General features: G+C 52.6%; 3 protein-coding genes across 11 annotated transcripts; 2 read left to right on the top strand and 1 right to left on the bottom strand.

Moving 5' to 3' along the window:
• Positions 1 to 61: 61 nt before the first annotated feature.
• Positions 62 to 7,315, top strand: USP21 (ubiquitin specific peptidase 21). 2 transcript variants are annotated; one of them, XM_061400707.1, is made up of 13 exons: positions 62 to 202; positions 1,587 to 2,207; positions 3,013 to 3,072; positions 3,200 to 3,320; positions 3,550 to 3,661; positions 3,843 to 3,998; positions 4,509 to 4,573; positions 4,873 to 4,976; positions 5,158 to 5,244; positions 5,526 to 5,604; positions 5,834 to 5,941; positions 6,046 to 6,160; positions 6,371 to 7,315. In XM_061400707.1, the coding sequence occupies exons 2-13, from the start codon at positions 1,608 to 1,610 to the stop codon at positions 6,459 to 6,461; spliced, it is 1,698 nt and encodes a 565-aa protein (XP_061256691.1). In that variant the 5' UTR covers positions 62 to 202; positions 1,587 to 1,607; the 3' UTR covers positions 6,462 to 7,315. The 2 variants fall into 2 exon arrangements, with proteins under 2 accessions (XP_061256691.1, XP_061256699.1); XM_061400715.1 differs by lacking the exons at positions 62 to 202; positions 5,158 to 5,244 and having other exon boundaries at positions 1,608 to 2,207.
• A 145-nt stretch (positions 7,316 to 7,460) lies between these two features.
• Positions 7,461 to 11,283, top strand: PPOX (protoporphyrinogen oxidase). 7 transcript variants are annotated; one of them, XM_061400773.1, is made up of 13 exons: positions 7,461 to 7,654; positions 7,823 to 7,917; positions 8,065 to 8,199; positions 8,335 to 8,450; positions 8,634 to 8,766; positions 9,070 to 9,214; positions 9,324 to 9,514; positions 9,951 to 10,011; positions 10,190 to 10,308; positions 10,392 to 10,502; positions 10,602 to 10,751; positions 10,943 to 10,985; positions 11,065 to 11,283. In XM_061400773.1, the coding sequence occupies exons 2-13, from the start codon at positions 7,831 to 7,833 to the stop codon at positions 11,205 to 11,207; spliced, it is 1,434 nt and encodes a 477-aa protein (XP_061256757.1). In that variant the 5' UTR covers positions 7,461 to 7,654; positions 7,823 to 7,830; the 3' UTR covers positions 11,208 to 11,283. The 7 variants fall into 7 exon arrangements, with proteins under 7 accessions (XP_061256757.1, XP_061256765.1, XP_061256793.1 ...); XM_061400781.1 differs by having other exon boundaries at positions 7,467 to 7,654; positions 7,806 to 7,917; XM_061400809.1 differs by lacking the exon at positions 7,823 to 7,917 and having other exon boundaries at positions 7,471 to 7,654; positions 8,319 to 8,450.
• Positions 11,284 to 11,380: 97 nt separating this feature from the next.
• B4GALT3 (beta-1,4-galactosyltransferase 3) lies at positions 11,381 to 17,200 on the bottom strand. 2 transcript variants are annotated; one of them, XM_061400852.1, is made up of 8 exons: positions 16,851 to 17,200; positions 16,144 to 16,289; positions 15,523 to 15,821; positions 14,782 to 15,017; positions 13,818 to 14,008; positions 13,587 to 13,709; positions 12,279 to 12,383; positions 11,381 to 12,168 (listed from the first exon to the last, which is right to left on the bottom strand). In XM_061400852.1, the coding sequence occupies exons 3-8, from the start codon at positions 15,782 to 15,784 to the stop codon at positions 11,895 to 11,897; spliced, it is 1,191 nt and encodes a 396-aa protein (XP_061256836.1). In that variant the 5' UTR covers positions 15,785 to 15,821; positions 16,144 to 16,289; positions 16,851 to 17,200; the 3' UTR covers positions 11,381 to 11,894. The 2 variants fall into 2 exon arrangements, with proteins under 2 accessions (XP_061256836.1, XP_061256826.1); XM_061400842.1 differs by having other exon boundaries at positions 15,523 to 15,797.
• Positions 17,201 to 20,553: the final 3,353 nt, after the last annotated feature.

Raw genomic sequence — 20,553 nt, 5'->3', positions numbered from 1 at the left:
CCTAAGGGTCAGCAGGCTACCACCCAAGGCACATGTACGACCATCCTAGTTCAGGGGGGAGGGGGAAATGGAGGAAGCTCTGGTCTGGACCAGAATGAAAGGAAATCCTGACTGCTGTCCCTGCTGCTGAAGTCTGCTCATGTGCTTGAGCAGGGAGCCTCCTGCTTCGGCCTGCAAGATGACTGAGGACTGGTTTTGAAGGGTCAGTATTCCCTACCCTCCGAGGAGCTTCCCATCCCTATGTGGATACTTCTCTGTTCTGTGGGCTGGACCCTACGTTCGCATCCCTGCTCCCTGGGAAGGTCTGTGCTGCAAGCCGGGGGGGCCATACAACGATTGTCAGGTTTATATCCTTTAGGGCCACAAGATGGGGCGATGGGACTCTACTTTAGGGACTTGTTTTGGAATGATGGTCTAAAGAAAATTTTTGGCAGAGCTGGGAACTGGCGGTCCTAAAGTTGGCTGTGTTTCCATGGTGTCAGCGGCGGAGCCAAGGGGGCGGGTTCACGCAAGCGCCGAGGATGCAAGTGGGTGGATTCTGAGTGTGGGTGCGCAGGCGCCCTGAGAGACAGTGAAGCCGGTGGCCGGTGGCCGGGCGGGACCAACAAAGATGGCGGCGGCCCCTGCGGCGGGAGAGAGCTGGGCGATAGCTGCGGCTAAAGCTGCAGCCGGGCCCGCGGGGGCGCTGCGCGAGGGTAGTAGGGGGTGGCCCTGAGCTGAGGCCTGACCCCGGTTGGCCTCCCCCGCCGCCTCACTCGGGGACAGGTACGGTCCGGGGCGTATGGCGTGGGGGGTTCCGAGGGAAGACTGCTCCAGACTCGAGAGATCGCCCTCCACAAAGGCAAAGCCGCTGGGGTCCTGGCAGGCCTGAGAGAACTGGGCTGGAGGGACCAGCATCCTTGGATCGTGGAGAATATGCCTCTGGACCCCGTAGCCAATCAGCAGCCTCGGCCTTTCTGCCCTCGAGGGGGGCGGACCCGGTTGAAAGCTGCTGTGGTGGGCGAGGTGCAGAGCTTGAGGGTCAGGGAATTAGTTGTTCGTCCTCCCTGCTCGCCACTGCCCCTAAGCCCCGACATCACTTTGGAGCTCAGAGGCGGGGGGAGGGAGTGATTGGCAAGTCACCCTTTTAATCTGCTTCATTTGCAGCCCGGAGGGGCAGAGGTTTGAGAATGGAATGCTATCTTTGGGGCTGTTGTACTTGCATCCACACCCCTATTTGACCACAGGTTCTAAATGACCCAGAGCACATCCCACTTGACTAGCCAAGTATGGGGGACCTTCATGAACATTTAGATTATAAAGACCGGCGAGATAGGAACTGTCTTTTCATTGGCTCTCCAGTAAAGCTATATTCTGCAGGAAGAGGATAAGGAATGTAGAGTCAAACCTCTGGACTGCTATCATTCATTCATTCATTTACTCAATGGTTACTAAGTGTTTACTTTGTGCCAAACACTATGCTAGCTATTGGGGATACAATGACTGATATGATACGGTTCCTGCCCTCCATGCATATAGCCAGGTATGGTAGCCTAGGTTCCCACCTCCCTCCATGTTCAAATGTTGACCCTGTCTTCTTCTCCCAGGTCCAGCCTGTGGCGTCCACAATGCCCCAGGCTTCTGAGCACCGCCTGGGACGGACCCGAGAGCCACCTCTTAATATCCAGCCCCGAGTGGGATCCAAGCTACCATTTGCTCCCCGGGCCCGGAGCAAGGAGCGACGAAACCCAGCCCCTGGGCCAAATCCCATGTTACGACCTCTGCCTCCTAGGCCAGGTCCCCCTGAGGAACGGCTCAAGAAACTGGAGCTGGGACGGGGACGGACCTCAGGCCCTCGTCCCAGTGGCCCACTTCGGGCAGATCATGGAGTTCCCCTGCCTGGCTCACCACCTCCAACTGTGGCTCTGCCTCTCCCATCCAGGACCAACCTAGCCCGTTCCAAGTCTGTGAGCAGTGGGGACTTGCGTCCAATGGGGATTGCCTTGGGAGGGCACCGTGGCACTGGAGAGCTGGGGGCTGCACTGAGCCGCTTGGCTCTCCGGCCTGAGCCACCCCCTTTGAGACGTAGCACCTCTCTCCGCCGCCTCGGGGGCTTTCCTGGGCCACCCACTTTGTTCAGCATACGGACAGAGCCCCCTACTCCCCATGGCTCCTTCCACGTGATATCTGCCCGGCCCTCTGAACCCTTCTACTCCGATGACAAGATGGTGAGGATTCGCCAGCACACGTGGCCTTCCATGTCCACACGTTCCTCCATGCCTCCAGCTTTCTTGCCATCATATGGCTTTCCTTTCTCCTTTTCCCCAAAATTTCTTTTTCACCCCTTCATTTCAGTAGTGTGGACTCTCTTCTCCCTTACTTAAGTACTCTTGAGCCTCATAGACCCTTTTTGGGCTTGTCTGTGACTCCCCAGCATGGTTTGCCATTTCATTCTCCAAGGAATTAACTCAACCATTTGGAATTATTTGGGTCCCCAGGCCCTTAATTTCCCTTGCTGTGCCTTCTCTCCTAGGATGCTTGCCTAGGTTTAATTAATCTCTGGAGCGAAGGAGGGGCGGGCTCAGAACATCTGAGCTAATGTGGTTGCCCATTTCCCCGAGCTAAGTGAGCTAGGCTGATTGAAGTTGGAGCCATCAGGAGAGGGTGTAGAAAGGGGCCACGGGTGCAGGAGGGGGCCTTGCGGGTAGCAAGGTGGGGGTGGGGAGCAGCTGGGCAACCATGCCAGTGCTTGGGGAGTTGCCCCAGGAGTTGCATCGCCGGCTAGCTGGGCAGAGGAGTAAGTGGGGAACAGATGGGACAGCCATGGCTGAGACCGTGGTACACTCAGCTGTGATGGGCTTACTGCTCATGGCCAGTGAGGTAGGGAGACCCTGATACTCAGTGAGGGAAGAAGTGTAGAGTTTGGGGGTGAAGGATGGGACGGGGAAGGCAGTGGGCAGCATGCTGTGGGAAGGTTAAAGTGCCAGGTACGGTATACAGGCACCTGTTGACTGTTCTGTACTGACCTTCCAGGCTCATCACACACTGCTTCTGGGCTCTGGTCATGTTGGCCTCCGAAATCTGGGGAACACGGTGAGAGCCATTCTTCATCCTTCCGAACAGGAATTTGGACTGGTGCTGGTGACAGGCATGGGGAGGGAAACTAGAAGCGCAGCACTGAAGTTCTCCTAAGGCTTCTTGGGTCTCTCCTGCTCCCCAGTGCTTCCTGAATGCTGTGCTACAGTGTTTGAGTAGCACCCGGCCTCTTCGGGACTTCTGTCTGCGAAGGGACTTCCGTCAAGAGGTGCCTGGAGGGGGCCGAGCCCAGGAGCTCACTGAAGGTAGGGCCACAACTCCTGCTCCCCCCTTTCAAGTCCTCTTTCCCCCAAAAAAAGGACTTTGTAGGTTCCTCTGCCAGTAGCAGTGACCCTGAGCCTGAAAGCTGGCAGTTGTATCTGTTTTTCCCTGTGTCTGATTTCCTAGAGGTTGTTTTCCACCCTCTGGGCCTCCTCTCGCTTCCCTCTTGTAGTCATTAACTTTTGTTTCCCTTCCCCACTCCCATCCTAACAGCCTTTGCAGATGTGATTGGTGCCCTGTGGCACCCTGATTCCTGTGAAGCTGTGAATCCTACTCGATTCCGAGCTGTCTTCCAGAAATACGTCCCCTCCTTCTCTGGATACAGGTGGGAGAGCTGGAGGGTATGGGATTTCTCTCTGGCCTTGTCTGGGGGTAGGAGCCCTGGCAGCCTCATTCTGAGCCTTGAGATGCTCTTCATCCAGGAAGTGGGGACAGATGTCTGGGAACGGATTAGTGACTGTGGACTAGGGAGGAGTCAGTTGCCCATGCTCTTTGTCTGGCTGCAGCCAGCAGGATGCCCAAGAGTTTCTGAAGCTCCTCATGGAGCGGCTACACCTCGAAATCAACCGCCGAGGCCGCCGGGCTCCACCAATCCTGGCCAGTAGTCCTGCTCCCCACCCACCCCGCCTTGGAGGGGCTCTGCTAGAAGAACCTGAGTTAAGGTAAGGTTGCTCCCCCTCCCTCTTCTCCCCAGTAGTTTATCAGCAGCATTCATCCTTCATAGAAGTGAGTTAGTCATGGTTGAGGCTGTAGGGTCCAAGGAAATACATAGTTCAGAAAATGGTTTGTGAAGCAGTGCAGAAGCAGGAAGAAGGAAGGAGGAGGCTGAGGGGCGCAGATGGAAGCAGAAGATAGTGCTGTGGCTGTCACCATATTGACGGAGGAGGGGATAATTAATTTATAAGGTACAAAAGGGGTTTGGAGCCAGGTGGAGGAAGATGGCATGTTCTTCCCCTGTCTACATTCCTTTGTTTTCCTCTCACCAGAAAGTCCTCTGAAGGAGGGCTCCTTTGACTCTTTCTTGAAATTCAGAGAAGGAGCCGGGGCACAGAGGGGGTCGGGTATGGGGTGGGGTGGGGTACAGGGCTTTGTGGATCATTTCAGTGGTGGTGGGGGTGCCCAGCGTTCCTGCTGTCTTATGGATGCTTCCCACTTGCCTTGCTTTGTGGTAGCGATGATGATCGAGCCAACCTAATGTGGAAGCGTTACCTGGAAAGAGAGGACAGCAAGATCGTGGGTATGGAGTAAAACAAAGTGATGGAGGGAGTGTCTGTGTGTCTGTGTGTGGGGGAAGATCGTGGGTATGAAGTAAGGCAGTGATGGGGGAAAGTGTGGTGGGGGTGGCGGTGCTGGCTTGGCAGAAAAAATCAGTACTGTTGAGGGGTATGGGAACAGGACTGGGTGGTAAAGCTGTTGGGGGTTTGTGAGGAGTGTTGGTGGTGGGAAAGGAAAGGTCAGGTAAGGGGGTGGGATTCCAAGAAAGCACCTTAGGCATCCCATAGTGACTGTTTCTCCTGCCTCTTTGCTTCTATCTAGACCTGTTTGTGGGCCAGTTGAAAAGTTGTCTCAAGTGCCAGGCCTGTGGGTATCGCTCCACGACCTTCGAGGTTTTTTGTGACCTGTCCCTGCCCATCCCCAAGGTGGGATTCCAGAAGATTCCAGGGGTGGATGGGACATGGGTTCTGTGATGCAACCCTCCCACCCCTAGTGTGGGAGGGAACCCTGTGGGTCTCTGGAGCAGAAATGAAGCTTGGATTACTTGCGAAGAGTTGGAAAAGTAAATTCATACCATGCTGACCCTTCACTCCCCTTTCCCCCCAGAAAGGATTTGCTGGGGGCAAGGTGTCTCTGCGAGATTGTTTCAACCTTTTCACCAAGGAAGAAGAGCTAGAATCGGAGAATGCCCCAGTATGTGGGGGTTCACAAGGGATATAGTAAGGGTGGGAAGCCGGGGTGGGGAGCTCCATATGTGTAAAAGGGGTTGCATGGTGCCTGAGTATGAAGAATGACACGTGTCAGGGTTTGTAAAGGAGTTTCAGGTATGTCCTGGTGCTTCCAGGGCAAAGGGCAGCGGCCCAGAGGATGCAGAAGTGTAGCAGAGCACAGTGAATTTGTGAGTCAGGATGCCAGAAAAGCTAGCTGAGGTGAGAAACACGTTAACCTTATAACATAATTTGACATTTATTTAGGTGTGTGACCGATGTCGGCAGAAAACACGAAGTACCAAAAAGTTGACAGTACAGAGATTCCCCCGCATTCTCGTGCTCCGTATCCTAATCTTCAGATTATTTCTCCCATTCATTCTTTTTTCCACATTTTCCATGTTTACAGAAGCTGGACATTTGGGAATTCAGTTTGCCTTAGGAAAAGCCGGCCACTCCACCTTTCCCTATCACGCTCCCCAAATGTGTTCCAGGAGGGGTGGTGGACAACATTCAATTCCTCAGCCCCCCTCAGAGACCCTCTGCCTCCCAAATTCTCCTTAACCAGAGCTTAGATCTTAATCGATTTTCCGCCTCCCGAGGCTCCATCAAGAAAAGTTCAGTAGGTGTAGACTTCCCACTGCAGCGACTGAGCCTAGGGGACTTCGCCAGTGACAAAGCCGGTGAGTCTGATAGGGAAGGTCTTGGGGAGCTCCATGCAGGGGAGGGAAGAGTGAGAGCGGGGCACAGCTCTGACTGTAAGATTTGGTCGTCTGTAACCCTGAAGGAAGCCCCGTGTATCAGCTGTACGCCCTTTGCAACCACTCGGGCAGCGTCCATTATGGCCACTACACAGCCCTGTGCCGGTGCCAGACTGGCTGGCACGTCTACAATGACTCTCGGTGAGAAGAGCCTGCTACTCCCCTCCGGCCCTGTCCCCACAGCAGCCCTGACACCTTTCCCAAAGACGAAGCCCCAGGAGAGCACAGTGCCGGGCGGTGGGGGCGGGGTTGGTATCCTGATCACTACCTGGATGCTGTGAGGTTGATCTTGTGGGGAGGTAGAACACGCAGAGATGATCACACCTCTTTCCCTATGTCCCTTCTTCCTAGTGTCTCCCCTGTCAGTGAAAACCAGGTGGCGTCCAGTGAGGGCTACGTGCTGTTCTACCAACTGATGCAGGAGCCACCCCGGTGCCTGTGACATCCCTTTTATGCCCTGGCACCTGTGAAACCCTTTCAACACCCTTAAGCCCCCAGGCTCCCCATTTACCTCAGAGACGTCTATTTTTGTGTCTTTTTAATCGGGGAGGGGGGAGGGGGTGGTTGTACCTCCCATTATTTTTTTTATTAAAAAATACCCTTTCACCTGGAGGCTCCCTTGTCTCCCAGTCCCATGTACAGAGCTCCACAGGCCCCTGCCCGTGTACAGCCCCCAGATCCTCTACAGTCTCACTTTTTTTGTGAATAAATTTATTAAAAAAAAAAAAGATGTCCTTATTTGTATTTGTGTTTTAAGGGTGTGGAGATACAGAACTAGGCCGAATGGGGAGTCTTCCGGGGACCCAGTTCCCTCTCCGAACAGATGGGGGCACGCTCAGAGCCGTGGGGGTGGGGATGCGATGGGACCAGGACACGGTGATGCCAGGGTTTACATTGGGAGGAGAAGAGGGAAGGCAAACTTGAGACCCGTGAAGCTGTAAGGAATCCTGGAGCTAGAGGGCGGACACGGGGGTCCACGGGTTTTGCCAGCGTAGGGGGCTGCCTCTCGAGAGCTTGGTACCCAGGGACCCCTGTGGATAAACACGGTACGCTGCCGGGCTGCCCTAGCTCCCACAGGCCCAGGCTGTTGCTAACATCAAGGAGCTGTTGATGAAGCCACCTCCCCACGGACCAGCCTCCAGTGTCCCTATCTACTCTCCCTACAACCAAAGCTCATGGGACCCTCCCTGCAGGGTTCTCACCCTAGGTGGGGCCTGGGAAGCTCGACCTGGGGAATGCTGACCAGGATTCAGCTCTCGCCGCTCCAGCCCTGAAGGGAGAGTCGTACAAGATATGGCCGCTCTCTCCAGCCCGGCACCGAACCAGTTAATCTCCAGCTTCAGAGAACCGCCTTCTACAGGCTGGAGCATCCGCGAGACTAGAATGGACGGAGAGTCGGAGAGGCCAAAAAGCTTGGGGGCGGAGGCTACGGGCTGAAAGCACTAGGCCTAGATAGGGGTGGGAGGGAAAGCGCTCCAGAACACCGGCGTCCAGTTGGGTCCCCGAGCCCTGCGCGAGCAGATAGCGTGGGCGTGGCCCTTATCCGCCTCCCCTGTCCCCCCGGATCGCCGGCGGGGTGATGCCCTGAGACCTCTACCTCCTCCTTTCGCCTCATTTTTCTCGTTCCCCTCGTGGGTGAGTCCTAGGCCCTGGGAGGGGACCTCAGAGTTCCACCACCCCATCCGCCGGCTCTGGGTTTCCCCGAAAGCAGCGAATGGCCGGGGGTGGAACGCGGAGCTCGCAGGTTTTCTGGAGAGCAGGCTGCTTGCAGTCACGCTGTTCGTAGTGCCTCTTCACCCGCAGGTTTCTTCATGGGCCGGACCGTGGTCGTGCTGGGCGGAGGGATCAGCGGCTTGGCCGCCAGTTACTATCTGAGCCGGGCCCCCTGTCCCCCCAAGGTGAGTGCGCCACGCTGCCAGAGGGAGCGCCTTTAACACTTCTCTCCCATTTCCAGCAGGAGCGAATGCGCCGCCCCCTTTTTCTCCTGACCACTTATGCCGCCGAAGCTGTGGCTGTAGGCTGCAGTGTCTCCCTCTTGCCCTCAGGTGGTCTTGGTGGAGGGCAGCGAGCGCCTGGGAGGCTGGATCCGCTCAGTACGAGGGCCAGATGGTGCCATTTTTGAACTTGGACCTCGAGGAATTCGGCCGGCAGGAGCCCTGGGAGCCCGGACCCTGCTCCTGGTGAGCGGCTTGTGCAATGCCTAGGAGGTATTGCGGAGAGGCCTTCACTAGAGGATAGAGTTAAGGGGAGCAAGTGGATTTGGTGGCCAGTCCTTTCCTTAGTATATCCTCTTCTTGAGGACGTGTGGAGAGCAGGTTTCTGAGCTTGGCTTGGACTCAGAAGTGTTGCCGGTCCGGGGAGACCATCCAGCTGCCCAGAACAGGTTCCTGTATGTAGGTGGTGCTCTGCATGCCTTGCCCTCTGGCATCAGGTAACGTTGTCACTTCCTTACTACCATCCTTCTCCTTTGCCCCTTTTCCTCACATCCCTTCTATTTCCTCATCTCCCAGTCTGTCAGCCCTCCCAGCAAAAGGGGCCAAACGAATAGAAATGATCCCCTGGAGCTGGAGAGGTAAATCAAAGCTCCCTTTTCACTGTGCCTTCCTCCATGCAGGGGGCTCCTCCGCCCTTCACCTCCCTTCTCCAAACCTCTGTTCTGGGCTGGGCTGAGGGATTTGACCACCCCTCGTGGCAAAGACCCTGATGAGACTGTGCACAGTTTTGCCCAGCGCCGCCTTGGTCCCGAGGTAACACCACCCAGAAGCCCCCAGATCCCTCCCCTTCTAAACCGGCTGCAAATCTACCACTGGGGCCCAAACCTACCACTGGGGCCTCTTCTGTAGCCTCTGAAAATGCCCTCTTCTCTTCGTACCCAGTAGCCCCCCAAACTCAGTGTTGAGATGAATGCCTTCACTTCCTTCCCATCCATCTGTTGTAGCCAGACTGCTTTCCAAGTAAACCCATGCTGCCCCCATTCCCTACCAAGCAGGGATTAGTGGAAATTAGTGCAGTTTGTTCCTTGGCCTCTCAATCCTAGTCTCACCCTTAAGGTGGCGTCTCTAGCCATGGACAGTCTCTGCCGTGGAGTGTTTGCAGGCAACAGCCGTGAGCTCAGCATCAGGTCCTGCTTTCCCAGTCTCTTCCAAGCTGAGCAAACCCATCGTTCCATATTACTGGGGCTGCTGCTGGGGGCAGGTGAGGGGGCAGTTGGTTCAAGGGTTGAAGATATTAAGGACTGCCAGAATGAGGGACTGGAGGCAAGGGGTGCTATTTTAATGATTCTTCTCTGCTTCCTTCCCTGCAGGCCGGGGCCCACAGCTGGACTCAGCACTTATTCGCCAAGCTCGGGCTGAGCGCTGGAGCCAGTGGTCACTCCGTGGAGGGCTGGAGACATTGCCCCAGGCCCTCCACGCCCACCTGACTAGTAGGGGTGTCAGTGTTCTCCAAGGCCAGCCAGTCTGTGGGCTCAGTCTCCAGGCAGAAGGGCGCTGGAAGGTAGGTGAGCCTCCTGGACTGTAATGAACCTGTGTGTTAGAGTTTTCATCTTTGTTTAAACTCCAGGACTGGAGTTTCTCTTTTTCTTCTGTCCTACAAGCTGCTTAAGTATGGGCTACCCCAGGTTCTTAGGCCTTCTTTGTGGACCTTCCTCCAAGACCATCTGATCCAGATCTGTGGATAGAAGTAGTACTTATATATAAGTGGCTCCCAGCTAAGGGAAAGAACCACCCAGCTCCACTAAACATTCCAAATTGGCCCACTGGCTTTTGTCTGGCCCACTTGCTGGAGTAACAGGGGGATGGTTTTTGTTCTGACAACATAGTCAGTCTCTTCATCCTGAGTCAGCATCCAGTCTCTCTCCTGCCACTTGGGTGCTGGAAAACTGAGGCACAATTCCCATGATTTCTGTCTTTTAATGTTTTCATCCTTTCAGGTGTCTCTAGAGGACAGCAGCCTGGAGGCTGACCACATTATTAGTGCCATTCCAGCTTCAGGTAATGGGATAGCCACCCTCCCCTTCCCCAGCCAGGGTGAGGCACCCTAGCTTCTTCCTGGGCCAACGGGACCATACCATGCCCTTGAACTGCTCATCCCTGTGGGGATCTTATCCTAAGGAGGGTGGCCAAAACTGCACTGGGAACGCCTCCTGAGGCAGGCTGCTCTCTCCTCCAGTGCTCAGCAAGCTGCTCCCTGCTGAGGCCACACCTCTGGCCCGTGCCCTGAGCACCATCACTGCTGTGTCTGTGGCTGTGGTGAATCTGCAGTACCGAGGAGCTCGTCTGCCTGTCCAGGTGTGACTCAGAAAAGGAGGCGAGACAGACACGGGCTCAACTGGAACCCTTCCGTCCTGACCCATTCTCTTTGTTTTCTTCAGGGATTTGGACATTTGGTGCCATCCTCAGAAGATCCAGTTATCCTGGGAATTGTGTATGACTCCGTTGCTTTCCCTGAGCAGGATGGGAGCCTGCCTGGCCTCAGACTGACTGTGAGAGAAGGCAGCCATGCTTAGTGGGGGTTTCCAAAGGGCTCCTCTCTGCCCCAGTGCAGTAAGGCCAGGCTGGTCAGTGCCATCTTCCCTCCTTAGGTGATGCTGGGAGGTTCCTGGTTACAGACACTAGAAGCCAGGGGCTGTGTCTTATCTCAGGAGCTGCTCCAACAGGAGGCAGAGAAAGCTGCTGCCACTCAATTAGGACTGAATGAGCCACCAAGTCACTGCTTGGTCCATCTACACAAGGTGAGTTGGTAACACAAGGTAAACACTCTTCAGCTACCTAGTAGAGGCAGGCTTGGAAGCACTGTCTATCCAGGCCTGTTGTTGTTCAGTTACTAAGTCATGTTTGACTCTTTGTGACCCCACGGAATGTAGCACCCAGGCCTGGGATATCAATAATAATGTTTTCCCTGTATCCCTTTTTCTCTCCCCAGAACTCTATCCCCCAGTATACATTAGGCCACTGGCAAAAACTGGGTAAGTTGAGAAAGCAGCTGGGCTGAGAAGAGCCGTGAAAATAGACCCCAGCTGTAATATTCCTTTTCTTCCCTTTCAGAGTCAGCTGCCCAATTCCTGGCTGCTCAGAAGCTGCCTTTGACTCTGGCTGGGGCCTCCTATGAGGGGGTTGCTGTCAATGACTGTATAGAGAGCGGGCGTCAGGCAGCAGCCCGTGTCTTGGGCACAGAACCCAACAGTTGATCCTCAGCTCCCACTTCTTCTTGCCCCTGGTGGCAGGGATTCTCTCACCCATGAAAATAAAAGTTGCTAAAGCTTGGCTTGGCCTGGCTGTTCTGTCATCCAAGGGCAGAAGGTGGGGGTGGGTGAGCAAAGATAGGCAAAGAGTGCCTGGGACGCAGAAAGCAGGAGCGGAGGCGAGACAAAGTCCTTTATTAGAAAATATATCAAAATCCCAGCCCCCTGAGCCAGGTCCAAAAGAGGGAGCTACTCCATTACTGGCAGAAAGTACCCAGGGAGGGGCTTCCTTCAAACACACTTCCTGGGAACCATAAATAGAATAAATATTCACAGAGGTCCCGGGAGAAGCCAGATCACTCTTCTCTCCATGGAAGAAGAAGGGATTTTGGGTCCAGCCCTGCTCCTACCCCATGGGCAGGGGACTCCTAGGAGTCATCACATAAGTCATGACATCAAGGATTCACAGTCATAAGCCCTGGCAGGTGACCCTAGAAAGAGAGACCTCCAGGGCCAGAGGAGCCCAGCTCCAGTCCAGCAGTGAGGAGAGGCCCCTGCCCCTAGCACAGCAGTAAAGTTCATTTCCTCACATCCCTCTAAGAGCAGTGAGGAGCTGAGGGTGGGGAAAATATAACCCCTCTGATTCAGTTTCATGATTAAAGTGGGAAAGTCAGTTTCATGATTAAGAAGGAGTCAGTGTGAACCATGAGGAGCTGTGTGGTTGGCAGTAGGCAGAGGGCCAGGCCTGGCTGGGGGCCGGCGCTGCAGCATCTCCTGACGGAAGGCTTGGGAGGAACCAGGCGGGTAATGGGGACCAGAGGAAGTCCGGGGACCCCGAGGGTCAGTTCCAATGTCTGCTGTGATGTTCGTATAGAGAGGGCCCAGCTCTCGAGACAGCAACTGGTATGTCAGTGAGTTCATTCCATCTTGAGTCCAGGAATTCTGGGTACGGACCAGGAGGTCAAACCTGAGGGTTACAGATTGGAGACTGAGACCCGGAAAGGAACAGCCAGGAATCTAGAAACTGTAGAGCCCTAAGGGTTCACTAGTAATTCCCAGGCAACCCTCCCGTCCTACCTGTGGGGATTTTCCTCGTTGCCCTTATCTCCTCGGTGCTTCACCATCTTATAGTGTCCCACGGATGTGGGGGGACGAGATATCTTCATCCCAGCCAAGCGAACCCTATGGGAAAAGTGAGGGCACCTTGGAGGATCCAGAGTGGAAGAAAGCTGCTGACAGGTGAGCAAGAAGAGCTAAGGCCAGCGAGGGAGGAACTGCATGTTTCTTTACACAAAGAATAACTATTACTAACTTGACAAAGGGCCGAGTACTGGAAGGGCAAACAGAAAAGTCAAACAGAAAGAAGGAAAGGCTGAAGAGAATGTAAAAGCTGGCTGTCTCCAAACCCTCAGGGCCTAGTGCAGGCACGCTGGGGGCTATAAACCATTGGCAGAGGTAGCTTTGCACCTCCCACCTGTTCCCAAATGGCTCCCAGGAGCTGCCTTTGCTATCTGGAAAGGACAGGGAGAGGAACCATTTTGTCAAAAAAGGTAGGACAAAACTGGGAACCACAGACCCAAGCTCAGCAATTCTTACTGAGATTAGTGGCTGAGCAGCCTCAGCTCTGATGCACTCCTGTCCCCCACCCACATTTAAGAAAAGTGTGGAACCAGGAAATCAAGACCTGGGAAGAAATGAACTCCAATTCTGATACACAGAAGCAAGAAGTGAGGATGGCTGGGGAAGGTACTGAAAGAATACATACATTTAGAAATTGCTGGGTGCTTTACACACATACAGAAGACAAGAATTCATAGAGATCTCTTCCCAGAGGACAAAGCGGGAGGAGAAGCAAGGGGCCCAGCATATCAAGCCCAAATAGTCAAATGACATATGAAATTGGGTCAGCTGAGGCTGAAGGTCAAAATGTTTTATATGCTAAAAATAAGCTGGCATCATGCCAATGGCACAGGCCCTTTATTTAAAAAAAAAAAAAAAAGTGATTCTGGACTATGTGAAGCAGAGCCTTTCCTCTTCCAGCTCTGCAGGAAGTGGTTTGGATGCAATCCTAGCAGAGGCAGGACTAAACAGTCTCTAGGCCCCTTTCCAGTTCTGGAATCCCATGATACTATTGGGATTGATTGTATTGATCTTGTCTTCTCTCCCGGGAATGTTATTAACCAGCACTAAGGGACTGAAAGGTAACAGAAGGGGGAGCAGCATGCAAAGCCTGACCTGGGTAGACCGCAAAGATAAGGGAGAGGAATAGGCACCGTTCAGGACCAGGGAGCTAAATTAGTGTTAAAAGACTAGGGCTAGAGCTGGTGTTAGAGGATAGGGATCCAGGCTGGGGTCAGGGAAGAAGGTGGTGGCAAGAAGTCTGACCTGGTAGCAATGTCGTCATCCTCACCACCCCAGCCCCAGTATTCATTGGGGAAGCCATTCATCTTCAGGTACTGGTCAGGAGTGAGCGCTGAGACCCCGCCAAAGTACTGGGGATATGGGAGGCTGGGGAAAGAAAGATCCTTGGATTCCACACGTCTTTTGGGAGCCATCCCTCCTTCTTCCACTGGATGGTGGAATACCCTGCTTCCAGTACCGTCCTGTGCCCTCTACCTGTATCCAAATTTGTTCATGGCAACAGCAACGTGCCGAGGTCCTCGGGGATCGCACACATACAGGTTGTGGTCGTTCTCTGGCAGGAGATCCACATCGTGCAGAAACAAGCAGTCCCATTCTTCATCTCGCAGGGCCTCCCGCACCCCGACATTCAGCAGCTTTGCCCTGTTAAATGTTCCATTTCCAGCCTGGAAGATAATGGAGGAGGACCAACTAGGTCTATAGGTGGCGTGGAGAAGAAGCATAAAAGTGAATGGAGGGAAGTCAAAGCAGGTTATGGGATAAAGAGGATGAAGAGAAAGACAACTTCTTTGTTTTCTCATTCAACAAAATTTTTTGAGCATCAGTATGTGCCGGATGGGCTTCCCTGGTGGCTCAGATGGTAAAGAGCCTGCTTGCAATGCAGGAGACCTGGCTTCGATCTCTGGGTCAGGAATATCCCCTGGAGAAGGGAATGGCAACCCACTCCAGTATTCTTGCCTGAAGAATCCCGTGGACAGAAGAGCCTGTCTGGCACAGTCTATGGGGTCGCAAAGAACTGGACATGGCTGAGCAACTAACACACATGTGCCTGACACACACATGCTACTATTTAGCATTTAATCCCAACAACCATGTGAAATAGGTGGTATATTGGTTACCACTCTTTGCCTCATTTTAGCAGGTTGGGTGTGTTGCTCAAGGTCACATATGGAACAAATAGCAGAACCAGAACTTTAGCCCAAATCTATCCACTTCCAAATTCAACAACAGAAAAATCATGGAAGATTACAGGACAACGGGAATATCCTTAAGAAGAAGCATGGGGCTGATATGTTGGCAGAGCAGTGCAAGCTGCTGCTTTCTTACATTCCACAGTCTGACCCTCTTTTAATTATTTTGAGACCCATTATATGAGAGTGGAGTGGAATTTGCTTGAGGCTTCCTTATAAAATCACAGTGGCGTGGGAACTGGGAGTACCTGGTGGATGACATAAATGCCGTAAGCAAGCTGCTGGCGCTGCAGGAACGGGTGCAGGTGGTAGAGCAGCAGGCGCAGGTGGTGCTCCCGGGCACGGTGGGGCACAATGATGGCTGTCCGGGACCGGGGCTCACACCTTGCAGGGCGGTATCGGCCCCCCGGTTCTACCCGGGGATTCCTCTCCACAATCTCTGCCAGCGATGGCACTGGGCTAAAGGACACGGATATGGGACCCACTGTCGGGAGGGAATGACAAGGTCAGGGATTAGAAGGTCAAGGAGAAATGTCCCTGTCAGTCTGATTCTGGGACTCAGCTCCCCCAAGGGCTTGCTCAGAAATCTCACAAAACCTTGAGTTCCCCATCATTGGGACAACTTTGCAAAGTCTGGAAGGTGAAGGCTCCTCACCTAGCCTGCTTTATTTTAGGGTTCCTTAACTCTCCCCTGCCTCACAAAGTTGGAAGCTTACAGTTAGCAGGTGGAGAGAACAGGACTTCCAACTAACTCCTAATCCTACCCTGAGGCATGAAGAGCCCATAAACAGGCAGGCAATGGAAAGCTGTGGCTCAATCAAAGAACCCAAGTCGAAACTCCAAATTTAGAGTCCATCTATCTCAACATTAGCCTACCTTCCAGTTCCATGACCCTCCAGTTTGAAGACCCACTGCTGCCATCCTATACTTGTCCAAGCCTCCCTGTCCCCACACCTTGGCCTTGCCTTCTGCTTTCCTTCTGCACTCACCTAAGAGAGGAGATCGTTCGGGACAGTATGGCAGGCCTTGAGGAGCTGGGAGGCCCCCTGGGGCAACAGGGGCCCCAGGCATGTGACTGAGGTTACTGTAGACATCATGGGGATGAGAATAGTCAAATGCCGGCTCCTGCTCTCGGCCAAAGAGGGCACTGAGGCTTCGAAAGCCCCCCAATGACAGGTACATCATGACTGCCAGCTGGGAGCCCACAAGTAGGGCCAGGGTGCAGGGCCGCTCCAGCAACCTCCGCAACATTCTGTGCTGGGGTCTGGATGAGAGAGAGAGGAAAGTTCTGGGAGTGGGCAGGAAGGCAGCATGCCAGAAGAGAGATCATTGGGTATTGATGAAGGTGGTGGGCAGGGGTAAAGAGGAAAAAGGAAAAGAACAGAGTCACAGAAGGGAGCACACACCGATACAGAAAGAAATAGAATGTAACCATCGGCAGGCCGCACCACCTGTCACTCCCAGCCTAAGTTTCACTCTCCCCCACCCCTCCCACCACCTACTCAGTCCCCACCCCCAAGAATGCTTACATCATTCAGGTCCCAAGGCCATTCCAGAGCATTCTCTGGAGAACATTCCTTCCAATTTTAGAGGGGGAGAGATAGACTCACCTAGATTCAAACTGTCTTCTTCAGGATCATGGGGACTCCAGGAGGTCCCGGGGGAGCAGAGATGTGAAGCATTATATAAAATTGGAAACGTAACAGAGGACAGAGACAGGCTCCATCCAGCACGCCAACAGCAATCTTGGGACCAGCTGGAACAGAAGTGGTCAAGGATAGCCAGCCACCCCCAGAGGGGCAGAGGGCAGGAACAGGGTGAAGCCGGTTTCCCAGCTCGGGAAGCGAGCGAGGGAAAGTGGTTGGAGAGAAAAGGGGTGGAGCAGGAGATGCTAGGTCCCCGGCTCTGCCCCAGCCATCCTATAGCGTGTCAGATTCACTCGGTATGTAACCATCCCCCACCCCAACAGGACCAACCTGTTTGGGGAGTGGGGACAGGGCAACTACTGGAGATCTGGGTGAGGCAGTCCTAACAGGACTGTGAAGTGGCCTCAAGAGAACCCAGGGAGGCGGAAGAAACTGGCTCCTTTCCGTTCTTCACATTTATGGGAGCTAGCTCCGCAGGTGCAGGGAGGTGACCACCTGGGAGCTGCAAGCAAACAACCCCGGAGCGCGGCAGGAAATAGGATGGGGGTGGCGTCCTCTACCTTCTTCTACCTTTCTCCATCCTAGCGAGGATGGGGATCAGGGTTATTGATGAAATGAGATAGGGAGAGGGAGGGCTGGGCAGAACCTGTCAGGAACCTGGGCTAGCTCACCTAGAGGGGCGTGGTCAGCGGTCTGGAAGGGGTTACAGCCCAGTTCTTCCGAAGCAGCCTCATCTCATCCCACGCCAACCTCCTCTGGCGATTGCTCTACCTTGCAAAGTGAGACCGCCGGCCTCTGTCCGGACTTGCACTTAGGTCTCCCTCCTTGCTCAAGGCTGTTTACAGCCTTTACCCAAAACTTCTCACCTTCCCAATCTCTCAAACCTTTCTCCAGGGCCTCTCACCCCACCATCTCCAGCCTACACACCTGGCCTTCTGCCGCCCGTCGTCACCGCCACCCGGACAGCCGGGCAGGAATCGCTGCCGCCATCTTGGAAGCGGGCGTCGCGGGGGCGGGGCCTCGCGTCACGGGGCGGGGCCTCGGAAGGGTGGGGGTCGTCCAGGCGTGGAGCGCAGGGTCTGAGCACCGCGGGGATGGTGGGGCTCGCTTCAGGCCGCAGGCAACGAGGGGCTCGACGTTTTGGGAACCGGCGCAGGGTCTCTTCCCCATTGGACCGACTCCTAGCAGGATTCCATTCCCCACCCCTCAGTTCAGCCTCTCAGTCGTGTCCGACTCTTAGCGACCCCATGGACTGCAGGATGCCAGGCTTCCCTGTCCTTCACCAACTCCCGGAATTTGCTCAAACTCATGTGCATCGATCGAGTCGGTGATGCCATCCAACCGTCTCATCCTCTGTCCTCCCCTTCTCCTGCCTCAATCTTTCCCAGCATCAGGGTCTTTTCAAATGAGTCAGTTCTTTGCATAAGTTGGCCAAAGTATTGGATTTTAAGCTTCAGCATCAGTCCTTCCAATGAACACCAAGGACTTATTTCCTTTAGGATGGACTGGTTTGATCTTGCAGTCCAAGGGACTCTCAAGAGTCTTCTCCAACACCGCAGTTCAAGAGCATCAATTCTTCAGCGTTCAGTTTTAAGATCCAACTGTCACATCCATACATGACTACTGGAAAAACCATAGCTTTGACTAGATGGACCTTTGTTGGCAAAGTAATATCTCTGCTTTTTAATATGCTATCTAGGTTGGTCATAACTTTTCTTCCAAGGAGCAAATGTCTTTTAATTTCATGGCTGCACTCACCATCTGCAGTGATTTTGGAGCCCAAAAAAATAAAGTCTGTCACTGTTTCCATCGTTTGCCCATCTATTTGCCATGAAGTGATGGGACCGGATGCCATGATCTTAGTTTTCTGAATGTTGAGTTTTAATCTAGTTTTTTCACTCTCCTCTTTCACTTTCAGAATCAAGAGGCTCTTTAGTTCTTCTTCACTTTCTGCCATAAAGGTGATGTCATCTGCATATCTGAGGTTATTGATGTTTCTCCCTTGATTCCAGCTTGTGCTTCATCCAGCCTGGCATTTCGCTTGATATACTCTGTATATAAGTTAAATAAGCAGTGTGACAATATGCAGCCTTGACATACTCCTTTCCCAATTTGGAAGCAGCCTGTTATTCCATGTCCAGTCCCCACCCCTAGACTTATAAAAACAGCCAGTCCTACCAGGACCTTCCTCGGGGCCAAGAAGAACCGAGAGGCTGCTGTGTCAGAAGACCTATCACCCCAGGCTGGTCGGAATACGATTCTCAATGTGTCAGTGGCCCCCCCTGCAATCTAGTGCCACTTATTATCAAAATTGTTTCCTGCTTGGGGTACATCTTTGCAGACCACTCTGGTGTATTTTTGTATCCCCAAGGTATCCCTCAGGCCTTGAAATAGAAATGGTTAATAAAACAAGGAAATATTGAGTATGAAGGGGAGGGCAGCATCTGCTTTAATGTAAAAATGTGTTTCCCCAGATGTTAGAATAAGACGGAAGCTCTGCTAATGTGCAATATGTTTATCTTGTGGCTTCTTGTGGCTACCCGCTTTGAATATTGTGCTCCTTTAGAAGCAGATGATCAGACTGAGAAAACTTTGAATAACTCACAGTGTCTGCCTCAAAAACCTCATGTTCTTATGTGGGGATGGGAGGAGTTACAGACAATATAGTGTAATAAATATGATAACCTAGAAATTGCACCTCATTCACAAGTTGAAGTTTGGGAAAGATTTCCCAGAAGTGACAGGAAACCTAAAGTACGTGTCTATAGCGTGTCCTATTGCATAAGTTTCTGTTTCCACGCGGCTATTTTACAACTCTGTAGGTAGCTAACCCAATGTAAATTCTATTGTCTGACAGAGGTTCAATTAACTCCCTCCTCCCAAATTTGTGGAAAAACAGTTTTGCCTTCATTTACATATTTCTGTATCCCTGATCTACATAAATGTGTCTATTCTTTTGTTCAGTTGCTCAGTCGTGTCCAACTCTTTGCGACCCCATGGTCTGCATCATGCCAGGCTTCCCTGTCCTTCACCATCTCCCAGAGCTTGTTCAAACGCATGTCCATTGAGTCAATGATGCCATCCAAGCATCACATCCTCTGTCATCCCCTTCTCCTCCTGCCTTCAGTCTTTCCCAGCATCAGGGTCTTTTCCAATGAGTCGGCTCTTTGCATCAGGTGGCCAAAGTATTGGAGCTTCAGCTTCGGCATGAGTCCTTCCAATGAATATTCAAGATTGACTTCCTTTGGGATTGACTGGTTTGATCTCCTTGCTGTCTGAGGGACTCTCAAGAGTCTTCTGCTTGTTTAACCTTGTGAGTTAAATAAAACCTTTAACAGGTGTTCATTTTTATACATGTATTAACAAAAAGTCTCTTCATTGACCAAATTTTAAACAGGTCCCCTGAGCCCTCTTTTCCGATAGACCTCATCCTTGGGCCTGTAGCCATTTTTAAGAAGAATCCGGTATCAGTTTAGCAAGAATCCCCTTACCTTTAATTTCTGATCTCCTTGGCCTGCTTTTATCAAGAATTTTAAGTTGGTTTAGCAAGAATCTTCTTATCCTTGATGTAATTTTCCATCCATTGACTCTTTCATTCTGCTTATTGGCTATAAATATCTATTTGTCCTTACTGTATGTAGAGGGAATTCCTAATAATGTACTTTCACAGCCTTGAGAAGCTCCATAGAAATAGCACCTGGAAAAACAGCATATATTAAGAAACTATGTTAATAATTATCTTTCATGTTTTTCTTAGAATAATATCCTTGTTAAAAACCCCAAGGCCAGACCCAGAAGGAAGTATGACTGGAATCATGAAAGCATGGACCTTGAAACACCGGGTCAGAGTCAGGCATGAATGTTGCTTCAGTTCAGTTCAGCCACTCAGTCGTGCCTGAGTCTTTGCGACCCCATGAACCCCAGCATGCCAGGCCTCCCTGTCCATCACCAAGTCCCAGAGTCCACCCAAACCCATGTCCATTGAGTCGGTGATGCCATCCAACCATCTCATCCTCTGTTGTCCCCATCTCCTCGCTGTTTACTCGCTTGCTAATTGTTCCCAAGACTAGCCCAGAAGGGAGAGGCCTGGGGTGAAGACAAAGAGATCTGGACTCTGTCAGTGTCGTCCAGGACATTTAGGAGTATGTGACTGAAACAGCATGTGTCTTGAGAAAGATAATATCTGAGACAGTCTTGTGGTCTACAATTAGGAATAAAAGCTGGACTCAGAGTGGACTCTGCACCTCAGTCCAATAGAGGCTGCAGGTCCCTGACCCATTGCCCCAGATTTTGTGTTCTGTCTTCATTCTCATTGCTCACTTCCGGACCATTAGAGCAACAACTATATTCAGAGTTGAATCCAGTCTCTCTCTG

Source organism: Bos javanicus, chromosome 3 (genome assembly GCF_032452875.1).
Source record: "Bos javanicus breed banteng chromosome 3, ARS-OSU_banteng_1.0, whole genome shotgun sequence".
Taxonomy (NCBI): domain Eukaryota; kingdom Metazoa; phylum Chordata; class Mammalia; order Artiodactyla; family Bovidae; genus Bos; species Bos javanicus.
Note: the sequence above shows the minus strand (reverse complement) of the source record. Positions and strands in the feature narration are given on the sequence as shown.